The sequence below is a fragment of the Phaseolus vulgaris genome, chromosome 1 (genome assembly GCF_000499845.2).
Source record: "Phaseolus vulgaris cultivar G19833 chromosome 1, P. vulgaris v2.0, whole genome shotgun sequence".
Taxonomy (NCBI): domain Eukaryota; kingdom Viridiplantae; phylum Streptophyta; class Magnoliopsida; order Fabales; family Fabaceae; genus Phaseolus; species Phaseolus vulgaris.
The window spans coordinates 50,523,691-50,542,872 of record NC_023759.2 but is presented as its reverse complement, the minus strand read 5'-3'; the positions used below and the strand labels follow the sequence as shown (position 1 = coordinate 50,542,872).

At 33.1% G+C, this 19,182-nt stretch overlaps 3 protein-coding genes across 8 annotated transcripts; 1 reads left to right on the top strand and 2 right to left on the bottom strand.

Annotated features, from left to right (window-relative positions):
• Window positions 1–20: 20 nt before the first annotated feature.
• Window positions 21–3,262, bottom strand: LOC137815199 (protein SIEVE ELEMENT OCCLUSION C-like). The gene is made up of 7 exons (XM_068618280.1): window positions 2,964–3,262; window positions 2,684–2,791; window positions 2,146–2,591; window positions 1,875–1,987; window positions 1,657–1,784; window positions 929–1,417; window positions 21–804 (listed from the first exon to the last, which is right to left on the bottom strand). Exons 1-7 carry the CDS (start codon window positions 3,165–3,167, stop codon window positions 187–189), a joined length of 2,106 nt encoding a protein of 701 aa, XP_068474381.1. The 5' UTR covers window positions 3,168–3,262; the 3' UTR covers window positions 21–186.
• Window positions 3,263–5,300: 2,038 nt separating this feature from the next.
• Window positions 5,301–12,518, top strand: LOC137815197 (mRNA export factor GLE1). Its single transcript, XM_068618278.1, has 15 exons — window positions 5,301–5,488; window positions 5,588–5,767; window positions 5,846–5,998; window positions 6,346–6,469; window positions 6,618–6,766; window positions 7,813–7,975; window positions 8,191–8,431; window positions 9,123–9,232; window positions 9,508–9,578; window positions 9,855–9,936; window positions 10,933–11,007; window positions 11,115–11,198; window positions 11,685–11,816; window positions 11,900–12,022; window positions 12,096–12,518. Coding segments are annotated over exons 1-15 (1,914 nt in total). The 5' UTR covers window positions 5,301–5,486; the 3' UTR covers window positions 12,321–12,518.
• A 281-nt stretch (window positions 12,519–12,799) lies between these two features.
• On the bottom strand, window positions 12,800–18,056 carry LOC137815195 (E3 ubiquitin-protein ligase RGLG5-like). 6 transcript variants are annotated; one of them, XM_068618272.1, is made up of 13 exons: window positions 17,877–18,056; window positions 17,331–17,639; window positions 16,349–16,433; window positions 16,119–16,259; window positions 15,905–16,018; window positions 15,732–15,829; window positions 15,077–15,156; window positions 14,906–15,011; window positions 14,687–14,814; window positions 13,949–14,132; window positions 13,378–13,434; window positions 13,148–13,283; window positions 12,800–13,065 (listed from the first exon to the last, which is right to left on the bottom strand). In XM_068618272.1, the coding sequence occupies exons 1-12, from the start codon at window positions 17,886–17,888 to the stop codon at window positions 13,203–13,205; spliced, it is 1,395 nt and encodes a 464-aa protein (XP_068474373.1). In that variant the 5' UTR covers window positions 17,889–18,056; the 3' UTR covers window positions 12,800–13,065; window positions 13,148–13,202. The 6 variants fall into 6 exon arrangements, with proteins under 6 accessions (XP_068474373.1, XP_068474375.1, XP_068474377.1 ...); XM_068618274.1 differs by having other exon boundaries at window positions 17,728–17,981; XM_068618276.1 differs by having other exon boundaries at window positions 17,731–17,917.
• Window positions 18,057–19,182: the final 1,126 nt, after the last annotated feature.

Here is a 19,182-nt window from a genome sequence, read left to right as displayed (position 1 = left end):
CGTTAGGATGATGACATGATATTCATACCACTTCAAAATTACATTAAAATAGAGACAAAATCGATTCAAAAAAATCAAATAGAATTGGTTTTGGTTCCACTCCACTCCCTAGATCTGTTCTGTCTACAGAATACGAGCCACGATCAACAAATACACAGGTCATTTCACCTATTGTATGTGTCTCATTCATGGCTGGTACACCACAAACTTCTTCATGGGACGCTTGCACACTTGACAAAATACAGTTCCTTGACTCAGTTCTTCATTTTCTCTTGAGGGAACAAAGTAAGAGTGAGTGCAACTTCCTGCAACAAAATCAGTTTCTAGGATGTTTCTTGGAGCACCCCACAATCCAAACTTGGTTATATCTTCTTCCCCCCACTCAGAACATTTCCTTGAGAATTCCATCACCTGCATCCCTTGAAGCCTAATAATATCAGTTGAACCCCCACTTCCAATCACTGCCCAACCTTCCTCCCTATCATCCATTTTAAGCAAAGCTGACAACTCTGCTAGTACATGATCACAACTTGGTGTCTTCCCTAGTCTGAGTTTAGACCTTCTCATACTCGCCAACCTCAGCCAAAAGAATTGCACGTTTGTGAAGGAAAGTGGATCACTGAGACTCGTTTCACCACTTCTTGTCATTATTTGCTTAACATATTCACCTAATTGACTATTACCCACATATATTGTTTCCAGCTGCAGACCTGCTCGTTTGAGCTCAGATATCTTATCATTGAATTGTTGGATCCAAACCAAGTTTTCACTCCCATAAAGGCAGATATTTTTGCCTTGCTCAACCTGACACATTGTACAATGTCAAATCTAGTAACTCACGTGAAATTAAATTGTATAGTATGAAAGCTTTTATAATAAAAAAACTGCTAAAATCTGCATGAAAATATGCTATGAATCAGACTCCTACCCAATAAGCAAGGAGAGGGTTGATCTCATCTAGCAAAAGTTGCATTGTCAAATTCTGGTCTTGCCACAGCTCTTCCTCTTTGGAAGCTGAAAAGGGATAAGCTTTGGATCCCCAAATGTTGATCATATCAAGAGCATTGTAATTTGTGACCTTCCCTTTTGAATCTAGAGCCACCATGATGGGTTCATCCTTGTAGTTCCATTGTTTCCTTATGTACTTGCCCACTGCTGAGCTGAGTAACATTGGTTTCCGGACAGCATGCCAAGGCAAGGAATCTGACAGAAAATTGAAACTACTTTCTTCAGCTTCAGTCCATGAATCAGAGGATGGAAGGGGAAGCCACACAATCTTATAACTCTTCTTCAGCCTCTCATTCAGAGGATGATCACATGTTTGCTGGACAAGTAAGAATATATCCACTGGGTTCAGTAGCTGTGGTTTTGTGATCAACAACAGAACTACCTTATTTTTCAGCTCAGACACACCAAACTGTAGATAAAAGAGGATTAAGATTACAAGATTGCTTAGGCTAGAAAGAATATATTTGCAACTTGCATCTTTTGAAATATTTTAACAAATCAAAAACTAGAGCCATTAAGAAATGTAATCCTTCTAAAAGTGATTGTGGTTAGGAAAATATGTGTGGGTGTTGCTTGCACATACCTATTGATCTAACTCTTCAAAAAATAAAGGCAAAATCTTTACCAGACAATCAAAGACAATAATACCTTTACTTCTGTTGAGCAATCTTTCAGTGGCAAGTAATTCTTGGAAGGAAAAAATAAAGTGAGAATCTTCTGATTATCAATGTGCTCCTCACGAGCAAGATCCAACAGCCTCTGATACAAGTTTCTCTCTGAAACATTATAAATCACTTATGTTAGTACATAAACCAGAATTGTTTAATAAACCTGTCAATATAAGCATTATTAAGCTGAAAAGTAACCTATTTCTTCCCGACACAGATCCACCTGTCTTCTGAGATTGCAGCATGTGCCACTTAATCTATAAGCCAAACTTGAAAGCTCCCAAGCAGCAATTATTGCTGAATCTGAGTACCTGAAATGTGTGAATACCGAATACATCAAAATATCATCCTAGGCAATTCTTTTACAAGCATTTCAAACTATGAACAATTATGAGACACTATTCAAATAAATAAAAGAATTATGCATGTTTGACACTATTGATCTGAGCCTCAAAGAGAAGAAACATGCACTTGCTCATGTTGCTTGGTTGTGAAGTTCTTGAGTTGAGAAAAACATGCTAAACAGCTTCTGGCGATCCAGTATGCAGCTTCGTATATCTGAGACTTTGTGACCTGGAACATATGATTTCCATGCTCCACGTGTTGAAGAGGCAAGTATTCAAACTTAATTATACACATAGCCACATCCATCATGGTCTCAACCAACAAGGTCAATGCCTTGATTTGTAGCTTCAGTGGCTTTAAGTTGCAGGGAAGTTGCTTAATACTTGAAACTAAAGCTGCCAAATTGTTACCACGATATAGCTGCATAAGTTGCCAAAATTCACCATATCTCACAGCAAAAGCAGCAAGCACTAGAACTACTTTTGCATCCCAGCTATACTTCCCTATCACATCAAACAAATTTATGACCCTTGAGTTAATATCACCTTCAACAGAGCATCTGCAGAGCATCTGCCAATAAAATAGATATGTTAATCGTTAATCATACGAATAACTGTAAATGCATGCACTCACATTGTCAAAACAACGAAGATGAGAAGTACCTTGCATATTTTTGTGACGATGAATCCTACTGATTCACTACAACCAATGGTTTCAATTTCAGTTATATCCTTCTTCTGAAAGGAAGCAGAATATAAATCAGAAGTCACCTGAAACAAGCCAATAGAAATCATAATCTGAAAGCTTCAATACAGGTAATATGTTTTCTATGCCACACTCAGTTTGATGAATTCCTTGTTACCAATAATTTTAAAGATGGTATGAGACTGCATGAGTGTATAGTTACAGCATGAAGGGCGTATCAAGGGGCATAAAAATTACTATTATTTTGGAAGAATGAAACATAATGTTGCCCACAGCAAGAAGAATTGCCTCAGAATCCAACCTACGACCATCTGAATCATGCGTGAGGAGAAGCTTCTTTATAAGATTTTCACGATGCATGTTTGAAACTGAGAAAGGAAAAAGGAACTCAAGGTTGAAATGCACCACCACAATAGAAAATTTACGAGGTTCTTCTATCATTGGATAATTCTTGCTGCTGTATATTTATATTCTTTTGATCTGGGCAAAACAGAAGATCAAATACTAGTTTTGTTCTTAAATGGGGACCATCAACATGTCTCTAATCTGCCACTGAAGTATTCTTATTATGCTTATGCTAATTTATATGATCTTCAAAAGGAAAATGTGTTGTTACTTTTTCTTTTCCTCTTTCACTTTATTTATTTTGGTATCTCATAACTTTTTCTTGGATTTGTGAAGTAACTAGTGTTACTTAGCATGCGAACCTGGTAGTTGAAAGTGCCTATCCATCACAGTTTTTTCAATACAACCTCAGATTGTGAAAGTGGATTCAGTTAAATCAATACAACTGTTGTTTTCTTATGCTTTTCTCTTGTCATAAGGCAAGAAAAAGAGCTTTGTCTTCTTTTTGGAAAGATTGATTCTCAATTTCTCACATCACAACACACAAACTTTGTTGCCTTTGATCATGGCTAGTGCAACTCTTCACTCCAAGGCTGTGTAATTAATAAGGGTGTTAAATATTCTTTAATCTTTTTATTGATTCAAATTTATCAAAAACTACAAAATAAAAAATATATATTAAATCGGATATGAAAATTACAATTTTTTATGAAATTCAAATAAGAAATTTATAAAATAAATATGTCAAAGAGTATTCTGAACCTTTTTTTTTCATATTATTTACGATAATCGTGTGAAGACATTCACTCCATGCTCCAAGATGGAAAGTTTTGTATATCATTAAAATTTATCATCTTATGTAATTTCTCACAATAATGATTATAATGAGTAACTTATAAATTATTATGAGAATTAATAAGTTAGTATTGTAAAACGTTCCTTTATATTTAAGAGAAGTACCATTTTACAAGCAAAGAGTTGAACTTTCTTTTCCTATTATGTATAAGTTGTGATTATCTATAATGAATTTGATTTTTATTTTATTTTCATTAAGTTATGTTTGCAATAACTTTTGTTTTCTATACATTTTATATTGTTATTTTATTTAAGTTGTGCATATTGATCACAACTTCTATTCTCTTTCTATTTTTTAAAATTCACTTAATACTAATTTTATTACTAATACAACTAATAAAAAATCGATTTAATCTCTTAATTTTACGGTGAGTGTTCTCGAGTTTCTGTTCTCAATATTAAAAAAATCACAATGACAAATTGATCTAATGAGTAAACTCATACTTGCACATCCATTAGACGAATTATACTGATTTTGCAAACCCATCCATTAAGAGACTAAATTAATTTTTGGATAGTTTTTTAGGAACAAAAGTGTTATTAAACATTTTTAATTTTGTTATTGATGGGTGTGTGAAAGATTTTATTGTTGTAGTATCCATATTACAAAACACTAGTAACAACTAAAAAAAACAAAGAATGTCAACTTATAGTAGTCACTTTTATAAATATTTTTTTTACTATTTTGTAATGAAGTTATTGTGCATATTTACATGACTTTGTAAATATAATTTGAAAGTCTTACATTAAATAAAAAAAATTTGAGTGATATACAAAATACAACACCACTATTAATGCAATTTTTGTCATGAGTCTCTATTCTTCCTCAATAAACTAATTATTGTGTTAAAGCTTGATGGTTAATATAAAACTTCCTATACCCATAAACATGTTTAAGACAAACATTTTTGCATATTTCTTTCCAAATCAAATTAATATCACATTAGTTCAATATATATATAATTTTTTTAACATAAAATTTTATTCATAGTTAAACCAAATTTCTTGTTATGATTTTAATTTATTAACATAAGTTAATTTAATAATTATTGATTTGAGTATTGAATTTATAATCTATAAATTCAATAACTTGAATAAAACTAATGATTTATTTATTTATAATTAATTATTACATTTGAATATAATTACATATATTTTATTTTTTGTTACTATTTAGAAAGGTAGTTACAGTTAAAAAATGTTATTTAACCTTTTCAATGACAAAATAAAACCGCGTACGAATTTTTTAAATATCATTTTGTATTAATTAAATTCAAACTAAATTAACCTCTCTTATTTGATTTTAGTTCGATTTTTAAAATTTTAATTTGTATTTCGTGTATTTTTAAAATTCGATCCAAATACTGATAAATTATTTTAAGTACCTTCCATATTTTAAGATTTCAAATATAATATTTTCAAGCCCTAATCGCGGCTAAACTCTACTCCCAAAATTTGAAAACGGTGTCGTCTACGTTGTTCAGTCGCCGGTGTAGCTTCCCAAACCCCTAACGGTGTCGCCGCTGAACGCTCGTCGTCGTTTCAAGTACCGAACGAGCAATGTAGATTCTGTTTTCTTTTCAGTGATTTTGCAATTTCAAATTCAGTGGTTTTGTTTCGTATCCAGAGAAATGAATTTCAATTTGGTATGGCATTTGTAGGGGAGCTGTGAAATTGAATATTCGTAATTGTTCGCAAAGAGTGGATGGCGTTGCCGCCGAGCCGGAACCTGATTGGAGCTTTGACGATCTTGTTTCGGAACTCAACGATTTGGAGACGAGGCTCGCTAATTCTACGTCTTCCACCGAGCGTTCTATACCTTTCGAAAAAACCAGATCTCGGTACTTCTTTTCTCTCTTTCAACTTTTTGTCGTGGTTGATGCCAATTTGAACTGTGTTGACGGTTGAGGCGTGTCCAGTGGGAGAGAACTCGAGAAGGGTAGAGGTTTCGTATTGCGAGCCGATGAGTATGAGATGGAGGACTCAGAGAGCGAGGATGATGATCATGTAGACAAAGCATTGGTAGTAGCTGGCAGCGCCAAACGGTTCACTTGTGATGAACTTTATCTGAGGTGCGTATTTCTTGAACCCTATGTTTGTTTATTCAAATATTTTGAATAGGGGAAAAACTTAGCTGCAGTTATGTAAGTGCTGGTTCTTTTGTTATCAGATTAGAATTGGGCCTTCACCTCGGTAATTTGCGTAATAAAGATTTACATTAGGGATTATCCAGGTTATAGAGGAGAAACTATAATTCTGATCAGAGAACAATGCAAAAGTACCTAGGGAACCGTGCATAAGTTATGTCTGTTGAATAATGGAAATGTCAATATGGATCTTTTAAATTTTTAGAAAAATTGGGGTTGTCTTTATATTGGGTGTTTTGAGAGTAATGTTTGCATTTCCTTTGGTGTCTCAGTGACAGTGATGACGATTCAGACGTTGTTTCTGGTTTTGAAGTGCGACCTTGCTTGATGGATGAATTGGGAGAGGTAGAAGGTTCCTTGTTTGAGTTGGCGCAGGAACACCAGCTTAGGGTTAAGGTGAGGTATGGTGTTGATTGATGTCAGTGCATTTGTTACCTGTTTGACTGATCAGTTGAAAGTTGAATAATTTGTCTGGTGGATTACTGTATAACTTCTGTTAAATTGCGAATCAAACTCATGGTTTGTTTTATTCTGTGGTTGACAGGATGAAATTAGGAATAAGATTTCGGCATTGGAGACAGCTTTGGTGAATGAAACTCAGAATTCTGCTTCTTCCCTCCTTCGAGTTGAGAAATATAGAGAAACAAGGCAGGAATTGGATAAGAAGTTTGACACTCAATATCAGCGTCGGATGTAAGATTTCAATATCTCCCCACTCATCTCTTCTTTCTAGGCATTATGATTCTTTCTTTCTTCTACATTTTGGCAGACTTTAATGAATTGTCTTTCTAATGTGTTCTGAACAAAGTGAAGATCTAATTCAAAGTGAAGTAATATAAATGACATCCTTTAAAGAAAACAGCCTGTGTAAAGGAGAGATGATGACACAAATTTCCAACTTAGAGCTGCCAATAATAATAATGTAATCGACGTGGATAAGGATCAGAATTGTAGAAGATTTGGTCAACCTTATAAATAAAGATGTATCACTTTTAGCCGAGTGAAAACCCATTTGATAAAGAGTCTGACTTTGTTTATAGGAACAAGACCTAGGGGCTTGCTTTAGACCGTAGGTAGCTTTATTTAATCTGCATACTTTTCCTTTATCACTTGAAGTGAAGCCTGGTGGCTGTAGCATGGATACTGTTTCTTCTAAATCACCGTGTAAAAAAGCATTATTGATGTCAACTTGATGAATGGGCCAATTGGAAGAGATTGCAAGAGAAAGAACAACACGAACAGTTGCTGGTTTGATAACATGACTGAATGTTTTAGATAAGTCAAATTCTTTTGTTTGATGAAAGCCTTATGCTACTAATATAGCCTTGTGCCTTTGAAAATTTCCATCTGCATTGTACTTAGATTTAAAATTTTATTTGCATTTCTGGAGGTAAATCTACAAAAGTCCTTGTGTTGTTAGACATAAGAGTATTATTCTCTATTTGTATGGCTTTAAACCACTCAGGTTTATTTAAAGCCTCTTTTCCTGCGGTAGATTCAATTCTATGATCATATTATGTATTGATGGCAGCAGCATAGGTTTTATAGGCTTGAATATATCAGCCTTAGCTCTTGTTGTCATAGAAGGCCTACTTGTTACAATTTCTTGAGAAGACACAACATTAGGACCTGTATGAAGCTGAGACATGTTAGAAACTGAATATTCATTTGTAACATTGTCGTTCTGTAATTCAGTACCAGAAACAGTATCATGTTGTTCACTCTCCAATTTCTTTTAGTGCAGAAGCACTTGATAATCACTTGACAGCTGTTCAACGGGATCGTGAACTCAGATCACAAATAGAAGAAAGGAAAATAAGAAGTGATGCAGCTTATGAAGAGGCCAAGAGAAAAGTTGCTTTTGAAAAGCTGCAGCAAGAAAAGGCTAAAGCTGAAGCAGAGGTACCAGAATCTTTATATTTTAGTTGATTGTGCTAGTTATTTGTCAAATTGTTATGCATGTATGATTTTAAATTTCATTTGACATGAAGCTGAAAAGGCTTGATGAGGTTAGTTAGCACATCTTTACAACCTTTTTTCTTAATTTTCCTTATAGAAAGTAGAAACTTTGGCCCAAATGCCCTTTCATTCATTATTTTCAAATTTTGTGGGTGCAGGCCAAACTTAGAGCTGCTGAGGATGCAAAACGAGAAGCTGAGAGAAAAGCAGCAATGGAAGCCAGAAATCAGGCAGCAATGGAAGCTGAAAAAAGAGCAGCAGTGGCAGAAGCTGAAAAAAGAGCGGTTAAGGAAGCAAATGAAATTTCCAAAAGGGTTACTTCTGGAGGAACCCGACAAGCTGCCGGGCATCCAACAGATACTACTTCAAGCCTACCAAATGCTGAAACCAAGGAATATGGTATTAGTTTCTTTTTTTACCTTCTATTATATTGATTATACCTTTTTTCAGACCATTAGTCTATCACTTGGTTGGAAATTTTCTTTTCTTGCCATATTTCTATTCTAAAGAAATTAGTTTTCTTCTGTCATATCAACATCATTTGGCGAGGCTACGCGCATAATTTGGTGTGATTTAAGACATTTGAATATTCTATTTAATCTTCAGTTACCACATTGTTAATTGCAAAAGTTTCCTTTCATACACTCCCCCATCCTACTTTTTAAACCTTTAGCGTCTTTTGTTCTTGGTTTGATGCTTTGCTATGGAAAATAAAAATATTGATGTGTTGAACTGCAAGAGATAACTTTATGCACGGTCTCATTATTAATTTTCTATATAAGATATACATGCAATTCAATGACTAATTTTTCTTTCGTAAATCAAAAGGTTCACGTGATTATTGTTTTTATTGTATCAAAACTGCAGGGTTTAAAATACTTAATGAAACTAAATATGAACTAAAGAATAATTTTTGTGTACTGATATCTAAATGTTGGATTGCTTGGAGAAGGGGGGTAGGGGGAGAGACAAGCACTTCAACTTGTCCCCAACTGGATTCTCTGCTTGAATGTTTAGATCTATCATCTATGTATTGTTAGTTTTTACATGTTTTATCATCCAAGAAATCATTGGCATACACAATCTTCAGGTAATATGTATCGAGTTGCAGCAAGTGCTTTGAATCTAGAACAGGGGAGACTGCAGAAATTGAAAGAGCTATGTGACAAAAACCAAGTGATAAGATCAAGTTCTAATGAGGTATTCTTGAAATTAGATGTTGGGGATATTTACCTCAAGGTTTTCTAACCTACAGGCAATAAGCAATACAAACTTTTGTAGATTGTTTTTGTCATATTTTTTAATTCAATGTTATTCTAGTATAATGTACATTTTTAATGACTTTTATATGCACCTTCATATTTGAGGCTTGAAATTTCTGCAGCACAAGAAAATTGCTTGTCTATCTCACTTTATTGTCTAGCTAGCATACTGTGATTGTGACATGTGACTTGTTTGTGTCAACATTTGTTCAGGATTACACCCGTCATGAGGGTAATATTTCCCGGAATATAAGGCAAATAAGGGGTGTAAGAGACAATGTCAGGTAAAGTGAATATTTAATTTTGCTAATGCATACTTTTATCTATTAACTTTTTATTGTTCCTTGTACTTTCGATTCTTTTTAATGGGCAAAATTTTATGTTCTATCTGTTTCTGTTGCAAAACTGTTCAAGAAATGTTTCAACCTGTGCCTAAAAGTAACAAGAATACTTTTAGAAACGGAGACTGCCCAAGGATTTTATTTGCAATAAAGGCAGTCCCTATCCTTGAACACAGTATTAGTAATACATTTCTGTTTACTCTTTCAAACATGCTGTAGGTCAAAAGCCACCGAACTCATTAAACTTTTGAATGATCCTCGATATCCTCAATCAATCAGCATTGAGATATTTGCTAAAAAGGTAATTTCATATCTTTGACCGTTACTGTTTCTTTCTTTCTGTTTTACTAAAACACAGCCTGGCAGTAACAATAGATTAAATATGTTTTTACTCCTTAAAATTTGTGGTAAATCATTTTTGGTCTCTCAAATTTAGTAAAATACGGTTTTAGTCCCTAAATCCTAAATTTGAGGGACTAAAACAGTTTTAAAAATTCTTTTTGGTCCTTCAAATATTGTGTTTAGGGACTAAAATCATAATTTTCTTTCCATTTTAAGGGATAAAACGGGACCAAAATCAGAATTATCCTAAATTTCAAGAACTACAAACATAATTAAGTTAAGCCTTAATATTAAACTGGGTTCAGTGATTTGTTGTAGATGTCAATTGACAGTTAAAATACTACCGATAAGTTATGATTATCCTCCTTTTTGCTTTGAATCCTTATAAAAGAGAGTTATATTTTAATGCCTTTCTTTGGTATATAATTTCCAGCATTGAGAATGGTTTTGTAATAATATACGAGTAAATTAATTCAAGAAAAATGCCTACTTCATTGATTTTATATTTTCTAAAATTTGATATTAGGCAAAATAGTGTTCAACTAAAGCAAACAAGCTTATCCTGCTTGGTGAGGTTGACTGCATGATGCTATTTGGCTCAGTTAGACCAAATTTTTAGAGATATTATTTACCATGATGTTCCTCTTAACTTCCTTGTTGTCATTCTTGATCTCCCTCTCTCCCCTTTCATAGAATTAAACATGCAATCTTCTCTCCTCATACGTGCCTCCATTAGTGAACCTTTGTATAGCCTAGATGTAAGCCACGTGAAGACCTTTCTTTTGACACGTGATCATAACCACATGATGATCAAATAATGTGGCTAAAATCCATGTAATTTGGCATTAAAATGCTCGAAATGAGGTACAAAATCTTGCTAAAAATGGGAATTTGATTACCTATCTGTGGATGTTAGTAGACGAAGTTAATTGCCAACTGATGTCATACTTCACAGGTTGTTTCGTACTGTGAAAACCCCGGCAATGCTCCCTTTGCAAGTGCCTATGTCATCGTTCTTGTTACATCTCAGGTACAACATGTTCAATCCCTAGCATCCAGAGAAGCATAGAGTGAATGGATATTTTTTTTAAAACAGTTGTTTGTTCAGTTTTCATTGATTTATCATTTGCAAGGCAGATCTCACCCGCAATGGATATTTTGCTTGCTGAGCTTCACATGGCTTGCCTGTATACCGTTCCAAAGCACCTGCTTTACAAGAAGGTACCTTCGTGTTGTAGATATTGTATATATGGTTGTGTGGTTTTGAGGAAGCAGTGAATTTTGTAAACTTGAATTGTCTTTAAGTCATATTGAAGGTGGGGAAATCTTTTTCTACATAAAATTAATTTATTGGTCCTTTTTTATATCACATTTTATCTTAATAACAGGTCTGGCCCCATTTTTCTGAGATAAGCAACACGGTTATGCATTAACTGTAACTGCTACAGTGTTGACATTCCATAAAGAACGATTATTTAGTTCAGGCAGAAACGATAATTTTGCAATGTCGGATATAGATATATAAAAAATCTCTTTTAGTTCGTACTTGTCCTTATTCTTCACTGCCTCAAATATTTCAACTAAATTTATTGCATTAATCATTGATGGAGGTTAATTATTTATTCTAATAAATGATCACATGTATTCTTCAAATATAATCTACAAAAGTTGGGGTTGAATCTGTATTAATAATTTTGCTGTGGTCAGTCTGTCTTCCAATCGAAGGAGTCATACTTCAGAAGTATTGGTTATCGAGAAGCCGATGGAAAGGTGGAAAGTACAGAAGATTATTTAAAGCGGTTAGAATCATACATGAAGGTGTATGGTGCACTGGTTCAGGTCTGTCACGAATATCAAATTTTGAGAGATTTACATTGACCAGATTTCACTGAGAACTTGACCGTGCTTGTTTGTTTCAACAGACTGAAACTACAAACGTTCAAAATTACCACGGCTTGCAAGAAGGTTGGGCGTGGCTCGCAAGGTTCTTGAACGCACTCCCAGCAAATCAATACACAGCTGTTGCACTCAATGCATTCTTGCAAGTAAGCAATCTAGAATTTTGAGGTACTTTTTTTTGTATAAATCTGTTAAGGTTAACAAATTCTACTCTCTCAGATGGCTGGATTCGCTCTCTTTAGAAGATATAAATCTCAATTCTTAAAGATGCTGAACGTCGTCTCTGAGAACTTTTTAGTTGATTTGAAATCACGGAATATACCAGAATTGACGAAGACGATTACGGAAATACAGACTTATATAGAAGATAAGAAGTTCCTTCAAGAACCAGAAGGAAGGAGCCTGCAGTCTAATTTGTTATCTAATGTGTATGTTAATTATTGAAAATATTTACTACAGTAGAAAATAGGTTAATTGAGCTAATTTAATGTATTTTACTCTCATAAACGGATAATAGTTCCTTTACACTGAAAATGGAAGAATTCATTTACAGATTATTTGAACTGACGTTATGAGAAGTAATTGTGTGTGTGATTTGGGGATTGTACAATAAAAGCATAAGTTGATCTTGGTTTCTTTCTATTAAGACTTAAATTTTCAGTCAAATATAATCTTATAAAATTCAAATTTTATAAAATTGATTTATAAGACGATGTTTGAATTCACTTATAAAAAATAAAATTACAAACTTGTTTGTGAAAATATATGTTATGAGTAGTCTGATAACAGTTATGGTTAATGGGACACACGGTCTAATAAACTCAAACATCAAATAGTTTTAATATCATGTTAAGAATTGAATTTTAATTGAATTTTAAGCTTAATTAAATAACAATTTATGTAAACAATTTAAAGCTTATCCGAACACATTTAAATTTGCTTCCTCTTCCATAAAGAAATAACAAGTATTTGTATGATACGTACTCTTTCCAACAAGGCAAGTATTCTATAAACAAGTAGCTTTATTTAAATACATGAGGCCTTCACACACACGAACTTCATATATACAACCACCAACGGGGAAGGCCAATTCTTTATGTAAACAACACTTGTTGATCCTAGCTGGGCATACAAGTTTCGACCATCCGTGAAAAGAACCACACCAACTCTGCACATTCTTTTTGCAGCCCTGTTTATGAATCAAGTCAAATGCATGTTAATGGAACATTCACTTTGTAACCTTCTAACTTCATGCAACTTTTATGACCAACCTTATTCTTGAAAGGAGCTATATTTCCACTGAGAGCACTTCTAGAGCAAAGCTAACTAGTAAAGCTTTATTCTAGTGTGGATCGTTCTCCGGCAAATGGGGCAGTATTGGAGGTCTTCTCCACACTCACAACAAGTCTGCAACAACAGTAAATGCGTTGGAGAAGGAAAAAAACTTCAATTCAAGAATCAAGATTAATAATTAGCAGCAGCATGTAACTTAATTGGTCACCTGATGCCCACACCCAAAGGCCATATCCTTCGAATTGGTCAGACAAATCGGGCAAACCTTCAGTAAACCAAGCCATGTTATTATGTAAACCACTATTTAAAGGGATACAGAAATGAAAATTTATCATTATCACTACAAGAAAATCATTAAATAAAAACAAATTTTAAAAACAAAAAATAGTTAATTACTATATTGACTAAATTAGATACTATTTTGGAAACTCAAAAAAATGTGTCTATTATTGATAAATAGTTTCTAAATTGGTATCTAATTAGCTACTAAAGTTTTTGCTACCAAATTTAGAATTTAAATAATGGGTAGTTTAAACTTGGTAGCTAATTAGATACCAATTTAGAAACTATTTATCAACAATCAAAACTAATTTAGAAATCAATAATTTTTAGTCTCTGAAATAGTATTTAATCTAGTCAATATAACAACTAATTATTTTTTGTCTTTAAAATTGATTTCTATTTAATAATTTTCTAATAGTGTATGATGTGGCATTAAGAGTGGAAAGATAAAGTATATCTTATTTTAATAGGAAAGACGTTTAGCATCGACTTAAGACCTTGTTATCATATAAAGAACTTGCAGATGCTTCTGTGTGAACACTGTTGTCATAGCTGGTACGTGTAGGTGGCCTCTGCTGAAAACTGTTGGACCTTGTTGATTTTGTGTTGATGTTGGAAGAAGTTCTACCATAAAGAGGTGGGGGTAGAGCAACCCTATCTGGTGAATGTCCCCTCCTTCCACTATTTGTATCAATGAAGACATGTAATTTTCAAGTTTAGTTATGATTATAGACTAGAAAAACCCAGCTTAAGAGGCTACATATCTATGAGACTTGGACACGTCTCTTAAATGGTGTGTTTATGTCGAACACACATATCGGACACCGACACTCGTACGTAGGACACGTATTGGTGAAGTGTCCAATTAAAAAAATATTTGTTGCAATTCTGACAATTTTAGCACGATTTTAACACAATTTTAAAAAGGAAAAATACATTAATTTTCTAAAAACTCAAACTTTTATATAAAATTTTATTATAATTACAAAAATAAGAAACAAATTCTTTTGAACCAGTCATGAGAAACATTTTTTGCTATAAAAAAATTGAAACATACTTGTACACATAAATCTTTATTGTCAATTTATATAATTCATAATTATATAATATATAAATCTGTGTCCCTATGTCCTAGATTTTAGAGATTATATATATTTATGTGTTTGTGTCGTATCAGTGTCCGTGTGTGCTACAAATACCATTTTTAATGAAATGAAATGATATTAAGATTGTACCCCAATATGCCATGCTCTATGGTTGCCTTATACTGAGAAGGTATCTCCATCAAAGCTGAAAGGGCAAAATCTGTCTCTTTTCTAGTTGAATCTACATTCTTTGTCATTATTTCCGTAAAATTCACAAACTACATTCACCCGAATAAAATATCACATTTCAGTATGACAGAAAGATTTGAACATGAAAAGTTAAACAATGACAAGTGAATTACACCAAACCTGAAAATTGTCAAATGCTCGAGAAGGGATGTTATCATCAAATTCCCTCATCATATCCCATGGTCCATCTCCAACTCCCACCAAAACTATTGAAAGTGGATACTCACTGCAATTTAAGAGAATTTAAGAATGCAGAATTGTACTCTGCAAGCCAGAAAACAAAAATTTTACCTTGCTTTAACTATTGCATCAATTGTGTTCCTCTCTTGTGGACTTAAGTTGCCATGTTGTGTGTCTACGCTTCTAGTCACCTGTGATAAATACCGAGCATCAGTTTTTGAAGCCCTATAACTGAGCACAACCACAACTTCATATATGATATGAAACTTAAGACGACTGATACAGAAAAGTACTTAAATTCAGCTCAATAGTGAGAATATGAACTTATGAGACTCAGACACTCCTTTTAAATGGTGTGTCTGTATCAAACACCGATATTGGTATGACAATTGTAGGACACGTATCGGTGAAGTATCCAATTCAAATAATATTTGTTGAATTTTGACAATTCTAGCACGATTCTAACACAATTTTAAAATGAGAAACACATTAATTTTTTAAAAACTCAAAATTATTGTATAAATTTTTATTATGATTGTAAAAATAAGGAACAAATCATTTTGAATCAGTCATGAGAAACATCTTTCTACTAAAAAACAAAATTGAAACATATTTATGCACATAAATCTTTATTGTCAATTTATATAATATATAGATTTGTGTCCGCATGTCCTACATTTTAAAAATTATACGTATCTCCCTATATGTGTCCGTGTTGTATTCTATGTCAGTGTTTGTGTTACATAGATATGAACTAGAGAATTACCTGTCCGTCTGCAATTATCAGCAAGACATGATATTGGCCACCACTTTGCTCAACAATAGTCATGCCCATTTCAATGATAGGGGCAAATGAAGTGGGTCCTGTCACATGAATGTTGTGAGTTATGATGATGAACCTAATTAAAGAACTTCTAAGATAATATCTAAATGCAATACCTGCAAGTTTGAGGTGAGGAGTAATTTCTCTGTATCGTGACAGAACTTCCTCGAATCCGTTGCAGAACCTCTCTTCCGAAAAGAAACTAAATACATCTTGATCATGTGTAGAAGCTGAAAGAAAATAGACAAAGGAGAACCACAAATCATGTTTGCAATCTGGACACCAGAACAACTTCATTGGAAAAGTAGTTAGATTCCTTTCAGACATTACCATCTCCAAATCCAAAACAAGGAATCAAGTTATCTTCATCAAAAGCAGATAAAGTTTTCCCAATAATTGAAATTGCATGCTCATACGGGTTTTGACAACTTCCAATATCATGTAAACTTTTTCGATTGAATGACCTCTTCCCTGGTTTTCAGAGTAACATATATAACCATTTAGCATTATAAACTCTTCACAAAATATTCAAGAAAAAAATTGTGAGTAAGAGATAACACCTGTCCACTCATTGCTCTTTGTGAAATCAATGCCAACAATGAGATTAGAAGATTCCAACCCAGCATTTGCAAGTTCAGCAGTAACCTATATTCATTACTTCATTATTGGACAAAAATATTGTGTATTTTCTCTATGTAGTTGTAGAACTTCTATCAATTTCAAGAGTAGCTAGTCTGATATATCTATAATTCTGCATGAGATTACTTGTACAATCAATAGAGAAATTGTTAAACAAATATACTGAAACTTGAGAAAAGAAAAGTGCATAAAGCATCTAACAGTTGGCTTCATCCTTATATCTGAAGCCAACCTCAATGCACAATTAGATTAGTTTACTCACATACTGAAAGTTTTTCTGTACCTCTCTTTTCTAGAGGCCTTTTTTCTTGGAAAAAGTAAAATCTTGGATGTAACAAAGAGATGGATCTCTTGTTTATCATTACACTAAATCAGATTGCTCTCATAATTATTTGTTAAAACTACTTAAGAGCTTTCAAAGGAGTCTAACTTAGGGTGTGTGAATTGTTGTAAACATTCTGAAATGTGTTTAATTCCAACTGATAAAGAAACTACTTAAGAGCTTAAATATTTCCATTCTCATAGCAGAAGACTCAGAAAAGTGAACCCTGATTTCAGGCAGAACAATTCAAAACACACCCTTTTGGAGAACTAGATGAATTAGATGGGTTCCTTCCTTTTATCTTAGTTTCTATTTTTCCTGTGAACTGTGCCAAATCGAGTTCAGATTGGCATAACAGGGGTATGCTTATTTAACTCAAGTCAATGTTGTAAGTTGTAACCCCCAACAACACAAGAGTGAATGATAATGACATGAAGCAAATCAAAGGAGATTGAATAATTGCTGATGAACAATAACACAGAAGTACTTTCAACTCTTATTTTACACTATACTGATTATATTTTATGATGATGAGATATAAGAAAAGCAGAAAGCACTGTTACATGCAATGATCCAATTACCTCATCTAAGGAACGGTAATTATCAGCAATCCTTGAATACTTCCTATCAAGCTTCCTTTTTGGCTGAGCATTATCATAAAATGGAGTTGATGCAGATGCATGCTGGTGCCGAGGTGTTTGATAAGAAGGATATGGTGATTGTGGGGGGTATCCACCATAATTATTATTGATATGATCCCAGGAAGATGAAGAAGCACCAAACTCATACCTCCTACCACTTTCTTTTGAACTCTTGGCCCCCATAACAAACTCCTTCACAACAAACACCAAGATGCACAGAATAGCAACCAAAACTGTCCAAGTCTCTATCTGCAACTCCAAAACGCACACATCATGTTTGTATATATAACTTTGTGAGGGAATCAAACTATAATAACCAAAAGGGACAAAAGCTCACAACTTTGAACTGAGCAACCAATAAATTTCTGGGAAACTGAAAAAAAAAACTTTGGGTGTGCAAAATTCAGCTCAAAATTTGTGAACGAAATTTGGAGGTCACAAACACCGACAGCAGAGCAAGAGAGACAGTGAGAGAATTTGATGTACCTCCAGATTCATTGTTTGAACAAGAACACCAAATCAATTATGACAGAGAGAAGAAGAGTGCTGTGACAAGGAATCTAGCAAGGTCAAGTCAACTGTGTTCACCCCTTTCTTCCACTTCAAACAACTTCTTTAAGATTAGTCTATGTCAACAATTATTAAAAAAACACCACCTTATCCAACTATCTATATAAGAAAAGGATATCTTAAAACACTCAATCTCATCGGCTTTACACTCATTTATAAAGAATATTTTATAAAGAATGAAATATTTTAATTTTTAATTGATGAATGATTTTTAATCTCATAAAATTTGTTTATAAGATAAGTTTTACATTCATTTACAAATAATGAAATATTTTAATTTCTAGCTGATATAGGTTCTTCAATACCTCTCAAGCTAAAACTATTAATTTTGTTTGTGGTGTGTGAAAATATATGTTATGAGTAGTTTGATAGTGATCTATAGCGAATAACACAAACAAACTCCGGCTAAAAATTAAAAAAATTATAATAATGATTAATATATTTTTTAATAGTATATAAAAAAAATCATGTTTTTTTATGTTTAATCTCTGACTACAAGTATAAATATGTTTCATACATAATGATGCTTGAATTTTTCATACATGTTAAATGGTTCTTTATGTTCACATTTGAGAGGTTTCATGGGAAATTTCGCATTTTGTTTGTGTCGTGTTGACGAGTAACTAGGATTGTACTTTTCAATCGTTTCAGAAAGTTAACACGAAATGTTCTTTGTTTGTTTATTCCATAGAAAAATGCACATTGCAACATATATTTATTATTTTTCTCCGTGGATCCTTCCTCGTAATAACAGGTGTAATCTTTTTCTTTGTCTTCTTCCTATTGATTTGGTTTCGAGTTTGGTAAAGATTTGTTAAGATTTTGTAGCAGTTTAGCAAAATCCATTGAACAATACTAAAAGAAAAATAATGTTTAACTTTAATCTAAACATTGCTTTCATTACTCCTTCTAAATGCCATTTTTACTACGAAACTTTTCCTAAAAAGTGGGACATTATTTCAAGGAAGCTTTCAAATTCAGTAACCATCTTGAAAAATTTGCATCATCAATAAGCCATTATCAAATGACTCTGCCCCACTGATAAGAACTGTTCAATGAACATTTCTGATAAATTTAATTTAGTTTGCATACCATTTAAAAATATATAACCATTTATTAATAATAAAAACATTTTAACTCATCAAATCTTGTATACTGAGATGTTGTATTTATATTGAAATATATTTGGTATATAAAACATACTTTAACTATGGCTTTATAT